Genomic DNA, 14294 nt, shown 5'->3' on the forward strand with positions numbered 1-14294 from the left:
GTAAACTAATCTGGTCGTAAAACCAAAAGAGTAATCTTAAATGTTATCTTAAAGGTATATCAGTATTTATTTCCAAAAAAAAGTTTCCAACAATGACTTTGAAAATATCAAAAAAAAAACAATTGGTACCTAAACAAAACTTTTTTTTTCAAACTCACAAAAACTGCGAAAGAACATCCGCGGTCGGACCCTAATAAAAATGCATCATTTCCTTTATGGTGGAAATGATGCATTTTTATTAGGTTACCTTTAACATTTAAAATTTATTAAAACGTTTTTTTGCCATATAAATATTTTTTAAGTTATTTCTAGTTAAAAAAAAAATTTAATAGTGGACAACCATTATCACTAAAGGGTATGATAAATAGATGTTGGCCGATGCTAAGGCCTACTCAATATGCCCACATAATTTCATGAGATTCGGTCAAGCCGTTTCGAAGGAGTACGGGAATGAACATTGTGATGTTGTCATGACCTACGTGTCATAGATAAGACTTATAAGTCTTAACTGGGGGTAGTTTCAGAAAAAGCGTTTGTGGTCGAAAAAATTGAGGACTACAAAAATGCACGATTTATTACGAGACATTTAATGTTCGCAGTCATAAAATAAAGGACGAGCCTTTTTCTTATTTACCATTTGAATATATTGCCGGAAGTCATTCACAAAACTTCAAGGTAAATGTATGATTATAGTATGTCAAATGACTCATTAAGTGTCCAAGTCAAAGAACTTGCCTTTGACAAATTGTATGACCCACATCGTTTAATACGTCGTCGGGCCCACGCTAGCTGACGTTAAAACTAAATTATTACTGCCCGCCGTTTACCCGTTTCCACGCTATTGAATTTCCCGGCCTATGCATCTCTGTCGACGGGCTTCTTTGACTGCGCGATGCATATTTTATATAATCCTTTCATCAAAACGCGTTCACTGGAAGCGCTCTGGTAATTTTTCGCGCGAGCGAGCGAGAGGGAAGCCGACAAACGGGGTGTCAAACAGCGGTGGGGATAAGACTGCAAAGCTCCCGCAAAGAGTACACAAAATGCAAAAATGGCGCGGCTACGAGTGACAAGATGTCAGGGGAGGGGGTCACGGAGCGCGCGAGGCGTGAGGGGAGCATGTCAGATCGGAACAGTCAGTCTTACACCGTCCGTCGACAAGAACGCACGCTGTTCTTATATGTCACCTCTCGTAATTGTGTCTCGTGAATGGATGACGTGTTGACACCAGCTGGATTTTGTGTTGTGCATTGTTCAGTGTGTGGATAATACTTTTAAGCTGGAAAAGGATCACGGATTGTGGAGCAACATGCTCACTTCGAGCAATCAGTATTTACGGCCTGACTACTTGTCGCCGCTCCCGACCACGGTAATGGTAATTTATTTCGACATTTACTTCATAAATTCAAAATTATAAAAACTGCACAATCTCAGCATATTTTCAGAATCACGTTTTGTTATCCACAACTAGTAAACACAGTTTCGTTTATTCCTGTGACTCTGAAACATATAAATATAGGTATACGGGTCAAATTATACTGAGATTGAGTTAGCCTCGAGACTTGTGTTACGAGATACTAACTCAACGATACTATATTTTATAATAAATATTTATATTGATAAACATTAAAATAAAATAAAATTAAATTTTTTCTGCAGCGAGAAGTTCTTTTTTTATTATTAACAAACAATCCATCTCATATTAATGAACTATACACATAATGCTTATTTCGGACATTTTTTTTAATACTTTCAAACTGCGTTGCTTCTAATTTTTGATGTGCACGAGCCTTTAACATTTTATTGAACAAGACTGACCTTATGAAATAATGTTTATGACTGGCAACACTGATAACATCTCTTTATTTTAGCAATACATAATAAGACAAATAAACACGTATATCTTATGAACAACAATTTGCCACTTGAGTCTACATTGTAATCTGTTTATTACATTAAAATGCAATGTAAACAAAACAAATATCTACATAAAATGCAAGAACTTCATTTCAATAATATTAAAATTTATAATCCATAAAAGATTACCTTATTTGTTTTTAACTGCAAAGTCTGGTAAATTACATCTCGTAAATACCTTAGTAGTACCTACCGAATGTCGGAATAAAACCTTATAAAAAAATGATTACAACACTTTGCACAACAATCTATCAAAGTGTTATTGTAATCATAAACAATTTAATAATTATAATGGTCAAATATTAATTCACATTCATCATCTTTGTAATTAACAGCAACTGAAAAATATCGAATCGATTACAATTTAATTGACGAAAAAATGAAACAACTAAAACGTTTAATAGATTGAGACGCCTAACATCGCGTGATAACTCATAGGTATAATTTAGAATCGTAAACTGGGCTATAAACTATGATATTCCGAGAAATTGTATTTGTTATTACTATAGCACGATTTAAAGATAACGACCAAGGATTGATGATATAGTTGAGCGATTAATCTAGTAACATGCAAGGCTATTTTTTGATAATGAATAAGCCATAAGTTCAAAACCTCGTATTGCGATACTATTTTCGCTTGATCTAGATTAAGATTATCAATTATAATTAAGCTGTTTGTAATTAATTATACAGTTAATTAGCCAGGATGTAAAATAAAATTGGTAAAAATAAAGAATACATTAATATAAAACTTGAAAACATAAAAATAATCCTTACTTCTTCTAATTCTACTAAAATTAACAATTACAATTTTTCTTACGATAAAAATTAACTTTTTTTAGCGGCCAGTGCGCTATTTAATTTCAAATAGTAATTATTGTATATTTATATAAAACAAACAGATATTATTAAAATGTTAAATTTGTAAAACTCCTTATTTGAAATTAATGGTAATTTATTGATCGTACCAAGACTTACAATTTATTTGTCACATTTGAAAAAATATTTTTCCTCTAACATTTGCTTTTAAATTATTGCAGATCAATGAATATTCATTGTCACCTAAAATATTATTATAAATCGCATATTTAATCGTATATAAATTAATCACTAATGCGCATTTGTCATCAATCATTCATCTTGTAAAATATTTTCATGATCAACTTTTGCTATGGTTTTCATTTAAACTTTAAGTCGAAAATCTTAAAAATAGGTCCATTGCATTTTTTTTTATAAAACAGTAATAACAATATTGTTAAAAGCAGGCACCAAATGCGGAACCGACAAATATGTAATTCAACTGAATCAAAAATAATTTTACATAATTTTGTATCTAAAGATCTAAAATTACTAGTAATTTAAACGTCCTGTAAAGAAAGTCTGATGACACGTCCAAAATGCTGGGTGCGTTGTTCCTTGTGATGGCTATAGGTATTAATTTATTACCTAAAAGTACAGACCACAATTTTGATTACCTATCTACGTGTAGACAATTTTAGCCTTAGGGACAAATCTTGGAATATTAAAAAACTGTTAGGTGACATATTAAAAAAAAATATATTACTGTCCATAATAATATGATACATATTACTGGTGATAGATAAGCTTTGCAATATTCTCGGGTAATCAGTCCTTTTTTTGTCAACATCAAATTGCTTTGCACTTGTGTGGACAAAAAAAATATTTTGTAAAATCTTAAACCCTTCAAATTAATTGATTATAGTAACTTTAAGATAATGTATTAGGTAAATCACAAAAGTAATATAATTTTTTTTATTAAAATGATGTAGTTTGTTAGTCAAAAATGTTGAATGTATCATTTGTAAATAATTGAACACGAATAATTCATTATTTAACGTGCAAACATGTTAATTAATGAAAAAATATATATAATTTTATGACCAATGCTTATTTGGATAATTTCGCAATAAAGATTCGAAATATTTAAATAATGTGGTATTTATTGTATCTAATTAAAATTAATATGTAAACTTCTTTAAAATAAATTAACTTCGAGATGTCATTAAAATGCCGTCACGGTCAATATATTTATTGCCATTATGAGAATAATAATAAGTCATTGTTAATGGCTATTAAAATATTAAGCATACAACTAAAGAATTAATTGCCCAAAACAAAAGTCATTACGCCAAAATGGTGCTGTGTATTATATTCGTAAAAAATATTATTGATAACATTGGAATACCTCATGCCTATCAAAAGCCGTATAAAATAAAAAATTAACACGAAATCTTTATTTGTGATTAGTACTAAGGGAAAATATCTACTTATTTGTCGCTAATAATGCTTTTCTAAAATAAGTTACGGTTAATATAAGTACATAGTAATATATTGTCTCGATATTTGTTTACATCTCATCTTATATTCGCCAGAATAGCTATTGCATTTAAAAAAATAGCTCATCTAATTTGTCTTTATTTTAGAACCTAAACCAATAGATTTAAGTTGAATAGTCTCGTAGTACCGCGGTAATAAACGCAACGTGACAACGCCACAAGTCAGCCGCCGCCCGCCACAAATTCAGCGGCACAAATTGCCCTTTTCACTGCGAGATTACATCATGCGGGAGCGAAGTGAAATGTCAAGCGGGGCCGACGGCTGCCAGACGCGCGGATAATGGCGCGTCGGCCGCGTGATTGGACCTCCCACTTCCCCTCCGCTTCACCCCCGCGGTTCCTTTGTACGCCCGTCACTTGCAACCTCGAGCCGACGTTTCATTTCATAAACTGCCTCTCTTTGTTGCAGCTCGACGCCAAAAAGAGCCCCCTGGCGCTTCTCGCGCAAACATGCAGTGCGATCGGCGCGGATTCACCCAACCCGAAACTCATATCGGCCGCGGAAAAGGCCAGCAAGAAGTACGATGACAAACCCGTACACAATGACAACAAACCTAGTTTCAAGCCTTACGAATCGTGCCTAACAGCGAGAGAAAAGACTAGAACACCAGAAGACAGGGCATCAGTTGGACATCCACACTCAAAGACGCCTCTGTCTTCTAAAGGAAGCACTTCAACAACACCAGTACAAGCGCGTTGCGGTAGTAACCAGAGCTCATCATCACAGAGAACTCCTCCGCCAGCGCATAGGAAGACTCCTTCTGAAAAGTCCGAGGAGAGGTCCAGCCCCCTTCGCGGATCTCCAGTTCCTACCAAATCAAATTCTAATTCCCCCAGTAGCTCTTCAACTAAGTTACCATATACCCCCACCTCTTTATCATCAAGTTCAGACACCAAAGAACCTTCAAGTTTTAAGCCGAGTGTTCCAGTGACTTCAACGGCTTTCCTTGGTGGCATGCCTCCATCTGGTTTTCCCTTGCCAATGGACATAATGACAAGCAGTTTAATGGCAGCTCAGCACCACGCCTTAAAGAATGGGCTGAATCCATATTTAGCATACGCTAGAATGAAAGCGCCTGGAAGTGATTTAGGTATCTGCAGAGACCCTTATTGCACAGGTTGCTCTCTCAGTTCTCATCTGCTCAAGTCTGCAGTATGTCCTGCTGGGTGTGCCCAATGCGATCATGCCAAAACACCTTTTACAATACCGTCGGGACATCCCGCAGCTGCTGCATATGCTCACGCTCAATTAGCGGCCTTAGCAGCGGCATCTCAATTGCCTTACGTCTGTAGTTGGATGGCGGGTGATTCAGCTTACTGTGGCAAACGTTTCGCTAGCTCTGACGAGTTATTGCAGCACTTAAGATCCCACACCGCTAGCAGTGAGTCCAATTCTAGCCTATCTATGCTAAGTGCTACGCACCCATTATTACAAAGAACTTATCCAACTCCGCCACTGTCGCCTTTAACTCCTAGGTTCCATCCGTATAGTAAGCCATCACACTTAGTATCGTCGCCCCCTCTGCCTTTCCCGTTGCCTCCTCATCCATCTCTGGCAGCTTATTTCCCTTCATATCCATTATTCGGACCGAGGCCTCTCCATCCGTGAGGACCATCGGCGCTCCACACCAACAAAAAGGGGGGCGCCGAACATTAAAGCCCATGCATTTGGAGTTGTAAAGTGACCGTCACATTATAAGTGACTGAGTATATTGGTCATTTATTGAATACCACCGTCATTTTCAGTCATTTATTGTCAGAAACGTCACGATAGTTTTATTTCGAAAGATATTGTTTATTTTTCGCCAAAGAGGTTATAGAATCCCTCAGCCAAAAAGTAAATTTATATGGAACTGCAGGAAACTTAGAACTTTACACATTTTTTTAAATCTACAAAACTGTCTCTGTTATTTTAATATCACGTAGTACATTTTATAATTGATAGCCGCATTTAAACATTTTGTGGGATATGGTTACATGCATTACCGCCGAACTAGCATTAAAAGAGTTAAGAATATTTATATATGTGGCCGCGTTTAATTACTTCCGCAATTAATTATAACGTACAACTGGAGAGTTGTAGTTTTTGCCTACCCCTCAGGGAAAGTAAAAATCCAAATCTATTTAAAAAGAAATACGATAATTTTTATATTTTTCGTTTTGAACAATTAAGCTAAACGTTCCAGCCTTGTTAAAAATTTACACTGTTTATCCCGTAAGGGACGACATGCGTTACATATATGTGTGTAAATCCATTTCATTTGATTTTACATTGAATATATTTTCGATTAATCAACGTGACCAATCTGACGATAAATGACCAATCGGACCCGCCGTATAACCGTCACTTATGATATCTGACGGTCAATTTACAACTCCAATTTGGAACCGAAGTGTGTATATATAAGAGTAAGTTAGTGACTTCGGCTTTCTAGTCGGCTCATATCAATATCATCAAAGGACGAAGTGCCGTACTGGCCGCAACAGCTGTGATCTCTAATGATAATCATAATAATGTTTACTGCACTGAAGACTCGTAGCTTACCTAAGCAGCGAGTTAATAATTTTATAGTTAGCCTAACGAAATTTTATGTACCAAATCTGTAGATTGTAATTTAATTTTTAATTTAAATTGTTACAATTAGAGAAGATTGTTGATTCTTTTTTTTTTTGTATTTTTAATAACGAAGTCATTTTCTCTGTTGCATATCTTTGTAAAGTTCAACACTGACTGAATTTCTCAATGGCACACTGTTTCTTAATTGTTACCGCAACGTAATCACTTATTGTGTTTCTCGAATTATAATTAATTATTGCAATTTTATATTAATTACTAAACTGATAAGATCGTAGTTGAATCTCACACTTTGAAATTTACATAATAAATGCTTGCAACATACTTATTTTTGTGAACGAATGTATAATTTTAAATAGCATACTGTCTACGATGTGTATAAATAATCAAGATATATATCATTTCATAAAATGTACAGAATCAACCGGATGTATTGCAAGAAACAAATTTAAAGATCTTAACTTATTATGGAATAATTATCTTAAGTAAATTATTATGATTAAACACTCGATTCGATAACTACAAACAAATATCTGTTTAAATAAAAATTTGTTGTTATGAAGGACATAAAAAGCAAAAAATATACGTAAATATTTAATTTCACCTATTGTTTTTCATTTTTTTACCTACAGCGTGAAGCCGAAATGATTAATTTCCAATCAAGAAGTTAATTAACAACTTTTTTATGTTGTCAATTCATCAGCCCGTTAATTTATTCGACTATACAAAAAGTTGAAAACAATATAGCATTTAACAGTCTATAATTACACGTCATTAAAGAAAGTCAAAGTAGCTGACAATTTGCCTTAATTAAAGCCGTATAATTTATAGTTCAACATAAATAACAGTGCAACGAAAGAAATTTTCAAAGGGCTAACAAATAATTTTCCTAGTCATTATGACTGTACGTAATTAGGGGTACGGCGCAACTATAATAAATTAAGAGCAATTTATATGTCCGTCTGTCGCCATACATCATTCCCCAGTGCATTTATAAGCGTAGAAATATTATGACCAATGTTCATTGTGAGTTCCCCATTTGTCCACACCTACGCTTAAAGTCTTCACTCGATTCTTAATTTCTGTAGCTTGCAAAATAATGGTGGCGATTTCTGTGCCATGAATCATGATTTTTCGGTGTTAGCACTGTTGTGAGATATTTATGACGCTATAAATTTACAGCGAGATCTTGTAATTTACATTGTGACCTCAATAAAGCAGTCAACTGTTGTTATACATCATGGGAATACCAATTTGTCTTGCTTTTTATTGCCATCGGGTATTAACCTTTCCTTGTTGACCTCTCGATGTGAAGTTGATACGAATTCGGGAATTGGTTCAATCAAATTGACTCATAAAAACTATCACTGAAGATTTTGGTATGGGTATATATACTGACTCAATAAAATATCATTTAATAATAATTTAGATTTTTAAACTTCAGCTATCAAAGGGTAAAGAAATGGACCAAATGCGAATAGGACTCGCGCACTAAAGGTTTCGTACCATCATCACGTTTGTTACTTAAATACATACATACATATAATCACGTCTATATCCCTTGCGGGGTAGACAGGGCCAACGGTCTAAAATAGACAAGCCACGTTCGGCAGTTACAGGTTGCTAGCCCATAGTCTAGAAGAAGTATACCAAGTTTCTAATCTTTCCCTTGATTAACTTTTACAATATACACGGGAACTGAAGCAGCTGCCTATGTTTTCATTCACAATCTTTGCTATTAGACCAGCGTGGATGAAGAACAGATGGTACACCTTATATTATTACTTAGTTCCAAAGCTTTTCGACTTTCCATACATATAGTCACTTCCATATCCCTTACGGGGTAAACAGAGCCAATAGTCCCGAAAAGACTGAATGGCCACGTTTAGCTGCTCGGCTTAATGATGGAATTGAGATCCAAATCGTGACAGGTTGCTAGCCCATCGCCTAAAACAAGAATCACAAGTATGGAAGGCTATCCCTTAGTCGCCTTTTACGACATCCATGGGAAAGAAATGGAGTGATCCTTTTTTGTATTGGTGCCGGGAACCACACGGCACTTTAAAACTTTCCGATGTAATAAACGCATTACCCTACCTCTTCAGTGATGGTACAAAAATGCCGCTCAAACTATTAGCATTCCAACATGATAAATAAGGTTGACGTTTCAATTGACCAAGTTTTCTTTATAAAAAGGTGCTGTGAGGTTTCTGGCAATTTATAATAGATCCACTGGGAACCACACGGCACCAATATTAAGATTATATTTTATAACTAGCTGTGCCCGCGACTTCGTCCGCGTGGAATAGTTATTTTGGGCATCATTGAAGCCATCAAGGATGAAAAATTTTCCCCGTATTTTTCACATATTCCATTATTTATACGCTCCTTATAGTTGCAGCGTGATGTTATATATATAGGTATATATACATAGACCATTAATTGAGGCTTCAGTAGCCTGAAGCCTTTCTCAATTAATGGTCTATTCAACGCAAAAAGAATTTTTCAATTCGAACCAGTAGTTCCCGAGATAAGCAAGTTCAAACAAACAAACTCTTCAGCTTCACAATATAAGTATAGATAAAATATAACATAATTATACAGATGAATACCTATGTTAAATCCAGTCCAAGCAAAAAACGTTCATTTCTAATCATGCCCTGGCCGGGATTCGAACCCAGGATCTACTATGTCAAAGACAAGCACACAACTGCTGCGCCATCCAGCCATCCATAACCATATACATACATACATACATATATATGATCACGTCTTTATCCCTAACGGGGTAGACAGAGCCAACAGTCTTGAAAAGACTGAAAGCCCACGTTCAGCTGTTTGGCTAAATGACATGTTGCTAGCCCATCGCCTAAAAGAAGAATCCCAAGTTTATAAGCCTATCCCTTAGTCGCCTTTTACGACATCCATGGGAACGAGATGTAGTGGTCCTATTCTTTTTTTTATTGGTGCCGGGAACCACACGGCACTTAACCATAACCATATCTTAACTTTAATCTTATATTAAATGCAGTTGTCAGTTCTCGCTATCGTCAAACGCGGCGTCTTTCATGTCCTGCGCAGGAAATATGGCGGCCATTAAAAAAATAATTGACGTTTAAATTGTATGACTAATTACGTCATTTATGCGATTAATGATGTTGTGAGTCATATGTATGGAGTTGACTACATATAACACGCCTTTATCTATTACAGAGTAAATAATCACGAACATACTGAAAGGTTATTCTGAGCTGTATGGCTTAGTGATGGAATTGGGATTCAAATTGTGACAGGTAGCTAGCCCATCGCCAAAAAGAATCCCAAGTTTATTAACCTTTTCCCTTCTCTATATCTTATTCTCTTAACACAGAGGTATGAGCTGTGCGATGCCGCGAAAAACTACTAACTAGACGAATTTTGATGAAATTTTGTACACAGATAAAATATAACCTGAATGGCGTTTTAGTAAAACGCAGCTAAGAGAGATGAGAGATAATTTAAAAAAAAATAATAGAATAAAGACTATTTCTATGCAATAAAGATAATACAAACAAACAAACAAAGACAATCTTTGATCGGGCTAGTTTAACAAGTTAAAAGAGGTCTTGGGTTAGAAGCGAACGCCACACCTGGAATAACATTTAAAGTACTTTTTATCCCGAAAGTCCCACAGGAGCAAAGCTTCGGGGCGCAGCTAGTGAAATATATATTTTTATTTATAAAACCCTTTCAAAAAGATCGTCTATCTGTCACGTACAGTCAGGCGCAACAGTGATTACGGCCGCCTTTGAGCTCCACGCCCCGTCAGCTTAGATTAACGTGGCGTCTCGGCTACTGACTGCTTTTCATTTTAACACTTGTGTGGTCGACGATACCTGCTTTTTGGATCTCGACATTTTCTTTACGAATGTATCTTAGTTATGTCTGGCCAATAACATTTTTGAGTTAGATATTTGAATAGCAATAACTAATGAAATAAATGTTAATTTAATGTGATATTAATTGAATAAAATTGCTCTAATTTTGCGATGTTTTATTTCGCGATGTGTCGTTTCAATTATGAAAAACATTTAGCACCTATGCAGCGAAGCGAAAAGAGTATGCAGAGATCGTGGCAAAGATGTAGTCTCTGCCTACCCCACTGGGAAAGTTAATTTTATAAATTGATTATAACTATTTTTGATAAAAAGTTTGTATCACACTTAATACTTACTATGATTAAAATATTCACCTGTTACACGTTACGTACCTGAAACTAGTACAATATTTTTTTTTTTAATATAGCCAAGAAAATAACAGCTTAGTTATGAGGCCACAGATAGACAGCTTAACTCTTTATTTATATAGACAAACCATCCAAAACCACTTTGTTTTCACTGCAAAATAAACATTTCAGTTTATTAAAAGGTCTTTAATTCTGAACTCAAACTTTTCTCCGCTTTCGTTGGTTAGTTCCATTTGTTGCTACTGGCATCGCTTCTTAAACCCTTTTGCTATTAAAAAGAGATTGAAAAAAATAATATTTCACTTGCACATTCCTTTAGAACAAGCCGTTATTGCATTGTATCGATATTTTAAAACCACTCCATCTTTCCCATCGAAGTTGTTAAAGAAGACTATGGCATTTTAATGCCAGCAAGTAAATATACATACGCATTTACATCGATATATATAGGTTACCTCACCCTAAGGGGTAGGCTTACAAACTTGGAATCCTTTTTTAGGCGATGGGCTACCAACTTGTCACTACTTGAATCTCAATTCTATCACTAAGCCAAATAGCTGAACGTGGCCATTCAGTTTTTTGAACAATGTTGGCTCTGTCTACCCCGCAAGGGATATAGACGTGACCGTATGTATGTATGAAATCTCTCAAAAGTGACAAATTCTTTAGTACAACGTCTATTATCGTATATGTCAATGGTACGCTTTATTTATTGTGCATTGGCAGTTCGAGTCAGAATTTATGTTTCATATATGAATTTATGATTATATTAGGATATTTATAAGTAAAACACATTCGAGCTTCGCTTGCATGATGACGCAATCACCAACTGCTTTATTGTATTCTATGGCCGTTACAAAACTGTTAGTCTCTCTTGACAATGACATTGACACTAATATGACACAATTTATGTATGTAAAAGTAGCCCTGTATGAAGGGTGCAATGGGAACACACCATTTGATCCATTAGACGAAGACGTACGCTGTGTGGACGGACGTACAGACAAACTGACATTGAATGGCTGCGCTCATTAGAATGTTTCAACGTGTATAAACACCGTCCGTTCTCTAGTTAATAGTTTAATTAATGTTTTGTTTTGAGATTCAAGAGGAATTATATATTTAAGTACAACAATGTGAGTACGGTGTACAAAAAGAGTTTTTTTTTGTATAAAAATATTGATATATATTCAGGTAAGAAAACAATTCAAAATCTATTCACATGCCACGATCCTTGTATAAATTATTGTAGTTTTATTATGAAATGCTAGAAAACATATAATACAGTCTTGGCTTTATCCTTTGCCGGGCAGACAGAGCCAACATTCTTAAAAAAAGACAGATAGACCACGTTCAGCTATTTGGCTTAATGATAGAATTGAGATTCAAATAGTGACAGGTCACTAACCTGTAGAAACGCCTACAAGATGAATCCCAAGTTTATAAGCCTATCCCTTAGTCGCCTTTTACGACATCCATGGGAAAGAGATGGAGTGGTCCTATTTATTTTCTAACGGTACCGGGAATCACACGGTACAAAATAAGTACCAAAAAAAGTTTAACTTAACGGAAGTAATCTCAACAAAGCACCGTTTATACAGGGTGACAGTAGGAAGTGGGGGCGTAAATATCCGTGTTTACGGCGGAGATAAGGAACACCCTGTATCTGATACAGGCTCTAAGTTAAGCATTGTATTGCGGTAACTTGGGGTTATTTTATATCATACTTTTCTATGTCGTGTGGTTCCCGGCACCAATGAAAAAAGTATAGGACCACTCCATCTCTTTCCCATGGATGTCGTAACAGGCGACTAAGGGATAGGCCTACAAACTTGGGATTCTTCTTTAGGCGATAGCTAGCAACTTGTCACTATTTGAATCTCAATTCTATCATTAAGCCAAATAGCTGCACGGGGCCAATCGGTCTTTTCAGGACTGTTGGCTCTGTCTACCCCGCAACGGATATAGACCGTATGTATGTATGTACTTTTCAATAGGCCGCCCGCGGCTTCGTCCGCATGGAAACCCTATCAATCCCGGGGGAACTCTGGGATAAAAAGTAGCCAATGTGTTATTCTGGGTCTTCAGCTACCCACATACCAAATTTCATCGTAATCGGTTCAGTAGTTTTAGCGAGAAAGAGTAACAAACATCCGTACTGACATCCTGACTTACAAACTTTCGCATTTATAATATTAAGTAGGATGTAGTTTATATACCTACCAACTATTGCATTAAGAAATTCACCAGTCTTACTGTCCTTTGTCTCAACATACAATACATATAGTCACGTCTACATCCCTTGCGGGGTAGACAGAGCGAACAGTCTTGAAAAGACTGAAAGGCCACGTTCAGCTGTTTGGCATTGAGATTCAAATAGTGACAGGTTGCTAGCCCATCCCCTACAAGAGGAATCCTAAGTTTATAAGCTTAGTCGCCTTTTACCTCGTCCATGGGAAAGATATGTATTGAATAGGTATTTATTGCACCTTCATGCTTTTAATAGACAATGTTCTTTGTCATATTTCGATTTGGATTGTATTGCAAAAATCTTAGTTACCATGTATATCATCTAATAAAAATGTTTTAACCATTTACCTTGCGATATATTATAATTTTCTCCCCTTACAATATGGAGGGGTTATATTCTTAGTACCAGAAACCACATGGCAGATTCTTTAAGTAAAAAAAAAGAAAAATATTTGCCGGCTACTTCCACGGTTTTTAAAACTGTATCTATTGTAATAAGTCTACATGCATGATGTTGTCTGTTTATACATACATACATATATGTATAAAACAGCTCACAACTGTACCCAACAAGAGTCATAAAAATTTAATATCAACAAAACGGAAATTACTCGCTCACAGGGTTGTTAGCTTTGAAAATTCTGAGTTGAACTGTCGGCACAATAAATAAAGCGTAACATTGATATATACGATAATAGACGATGTACTAAAGAATTAGTCACTTTTGAGAGATTTCATACATACATATGGTCATGGTCACGTCTATATCCCTTGCGGGGTAGACAGAGCCAACAGTCTTGAAAAGACTGAATGGCCACGTTCGGCTGTTTGGCTTAATGATAGAATCGAGATTCAAATAACGACAGGTTGCTAGCCCATCGCCTAAAAAAGGAATCTCAAGTTTATAAGCCTATCCCATAGTCGCCTTTGACGACATCCATGGAAAAGAGATGGAGTGGTCCTATTCTTT

General features: G+C 35.6%; 1 protein-coding gene across 2 annotated transcripts; it reads left to right on the forward strand.

The window, feature by feature from the left end:
- The first annotated feature begins 1127 nt into the window (after positions 1 to 1127).
- Positions 1128 to 7427, forward strand: LOC106130264 (zinc finger protein Elbow). Of its 2 annotated transcripts, none has more exons than XM_060945843.1 (2): positions 1128 to 1375; positions 4684 to 7427. In XM_060945843.1, exons 1-2 carry the CDS (start codon positions 1310 to 1312, stop codon positions 5881 to 5883), a joined length of 1266 nt encoding a protein of 421 aa, XP_060801826.1. In that variant the 5' UTR covers positions 1128 to 1309; the 3' UTR covers positions 5884 to 7427. The 2 variants fall into 2 exon arrangements, with proteins under 2 accessions (XP_060801826.1, XP_013184526.1); XM_013329072.2 differs by having other exon boundaries at positions 1128 to 1369.
- Positions 7428 to 14294: the final 6867 nt, after the last annotated feature.

This window comes from Amyelois transitella, chromosome 9, assembly GCF_032362555.1.
Source record: "Amyelois transitella isolate CPQ chromosome 9, ilAmyTran1.1, whole genome shotgun sequence".
Taxonomy (NCBI): Eukaryota; Metazoa; Arthropoda; class Insecta; order Lepidoptera; family Pyralidae; genus Amyelois; species Amyelois transitella.

Coding starts and splice junctions, on each gene's coding strand:
- LOC106130264 (XM_060945843.1), top strand. CDS start 1,310: ATGCTCACTTCGAGCAATCAGTATTTACGGCCTGACTACTTGTCGCCG. Junction 1,376..4,683: donor CGCTCCCGACCACGGTAATG/GTAATTTATTTC, acceptor TCTTTGTTGCAG/CTCGACGCCAAAAAGAGCCC.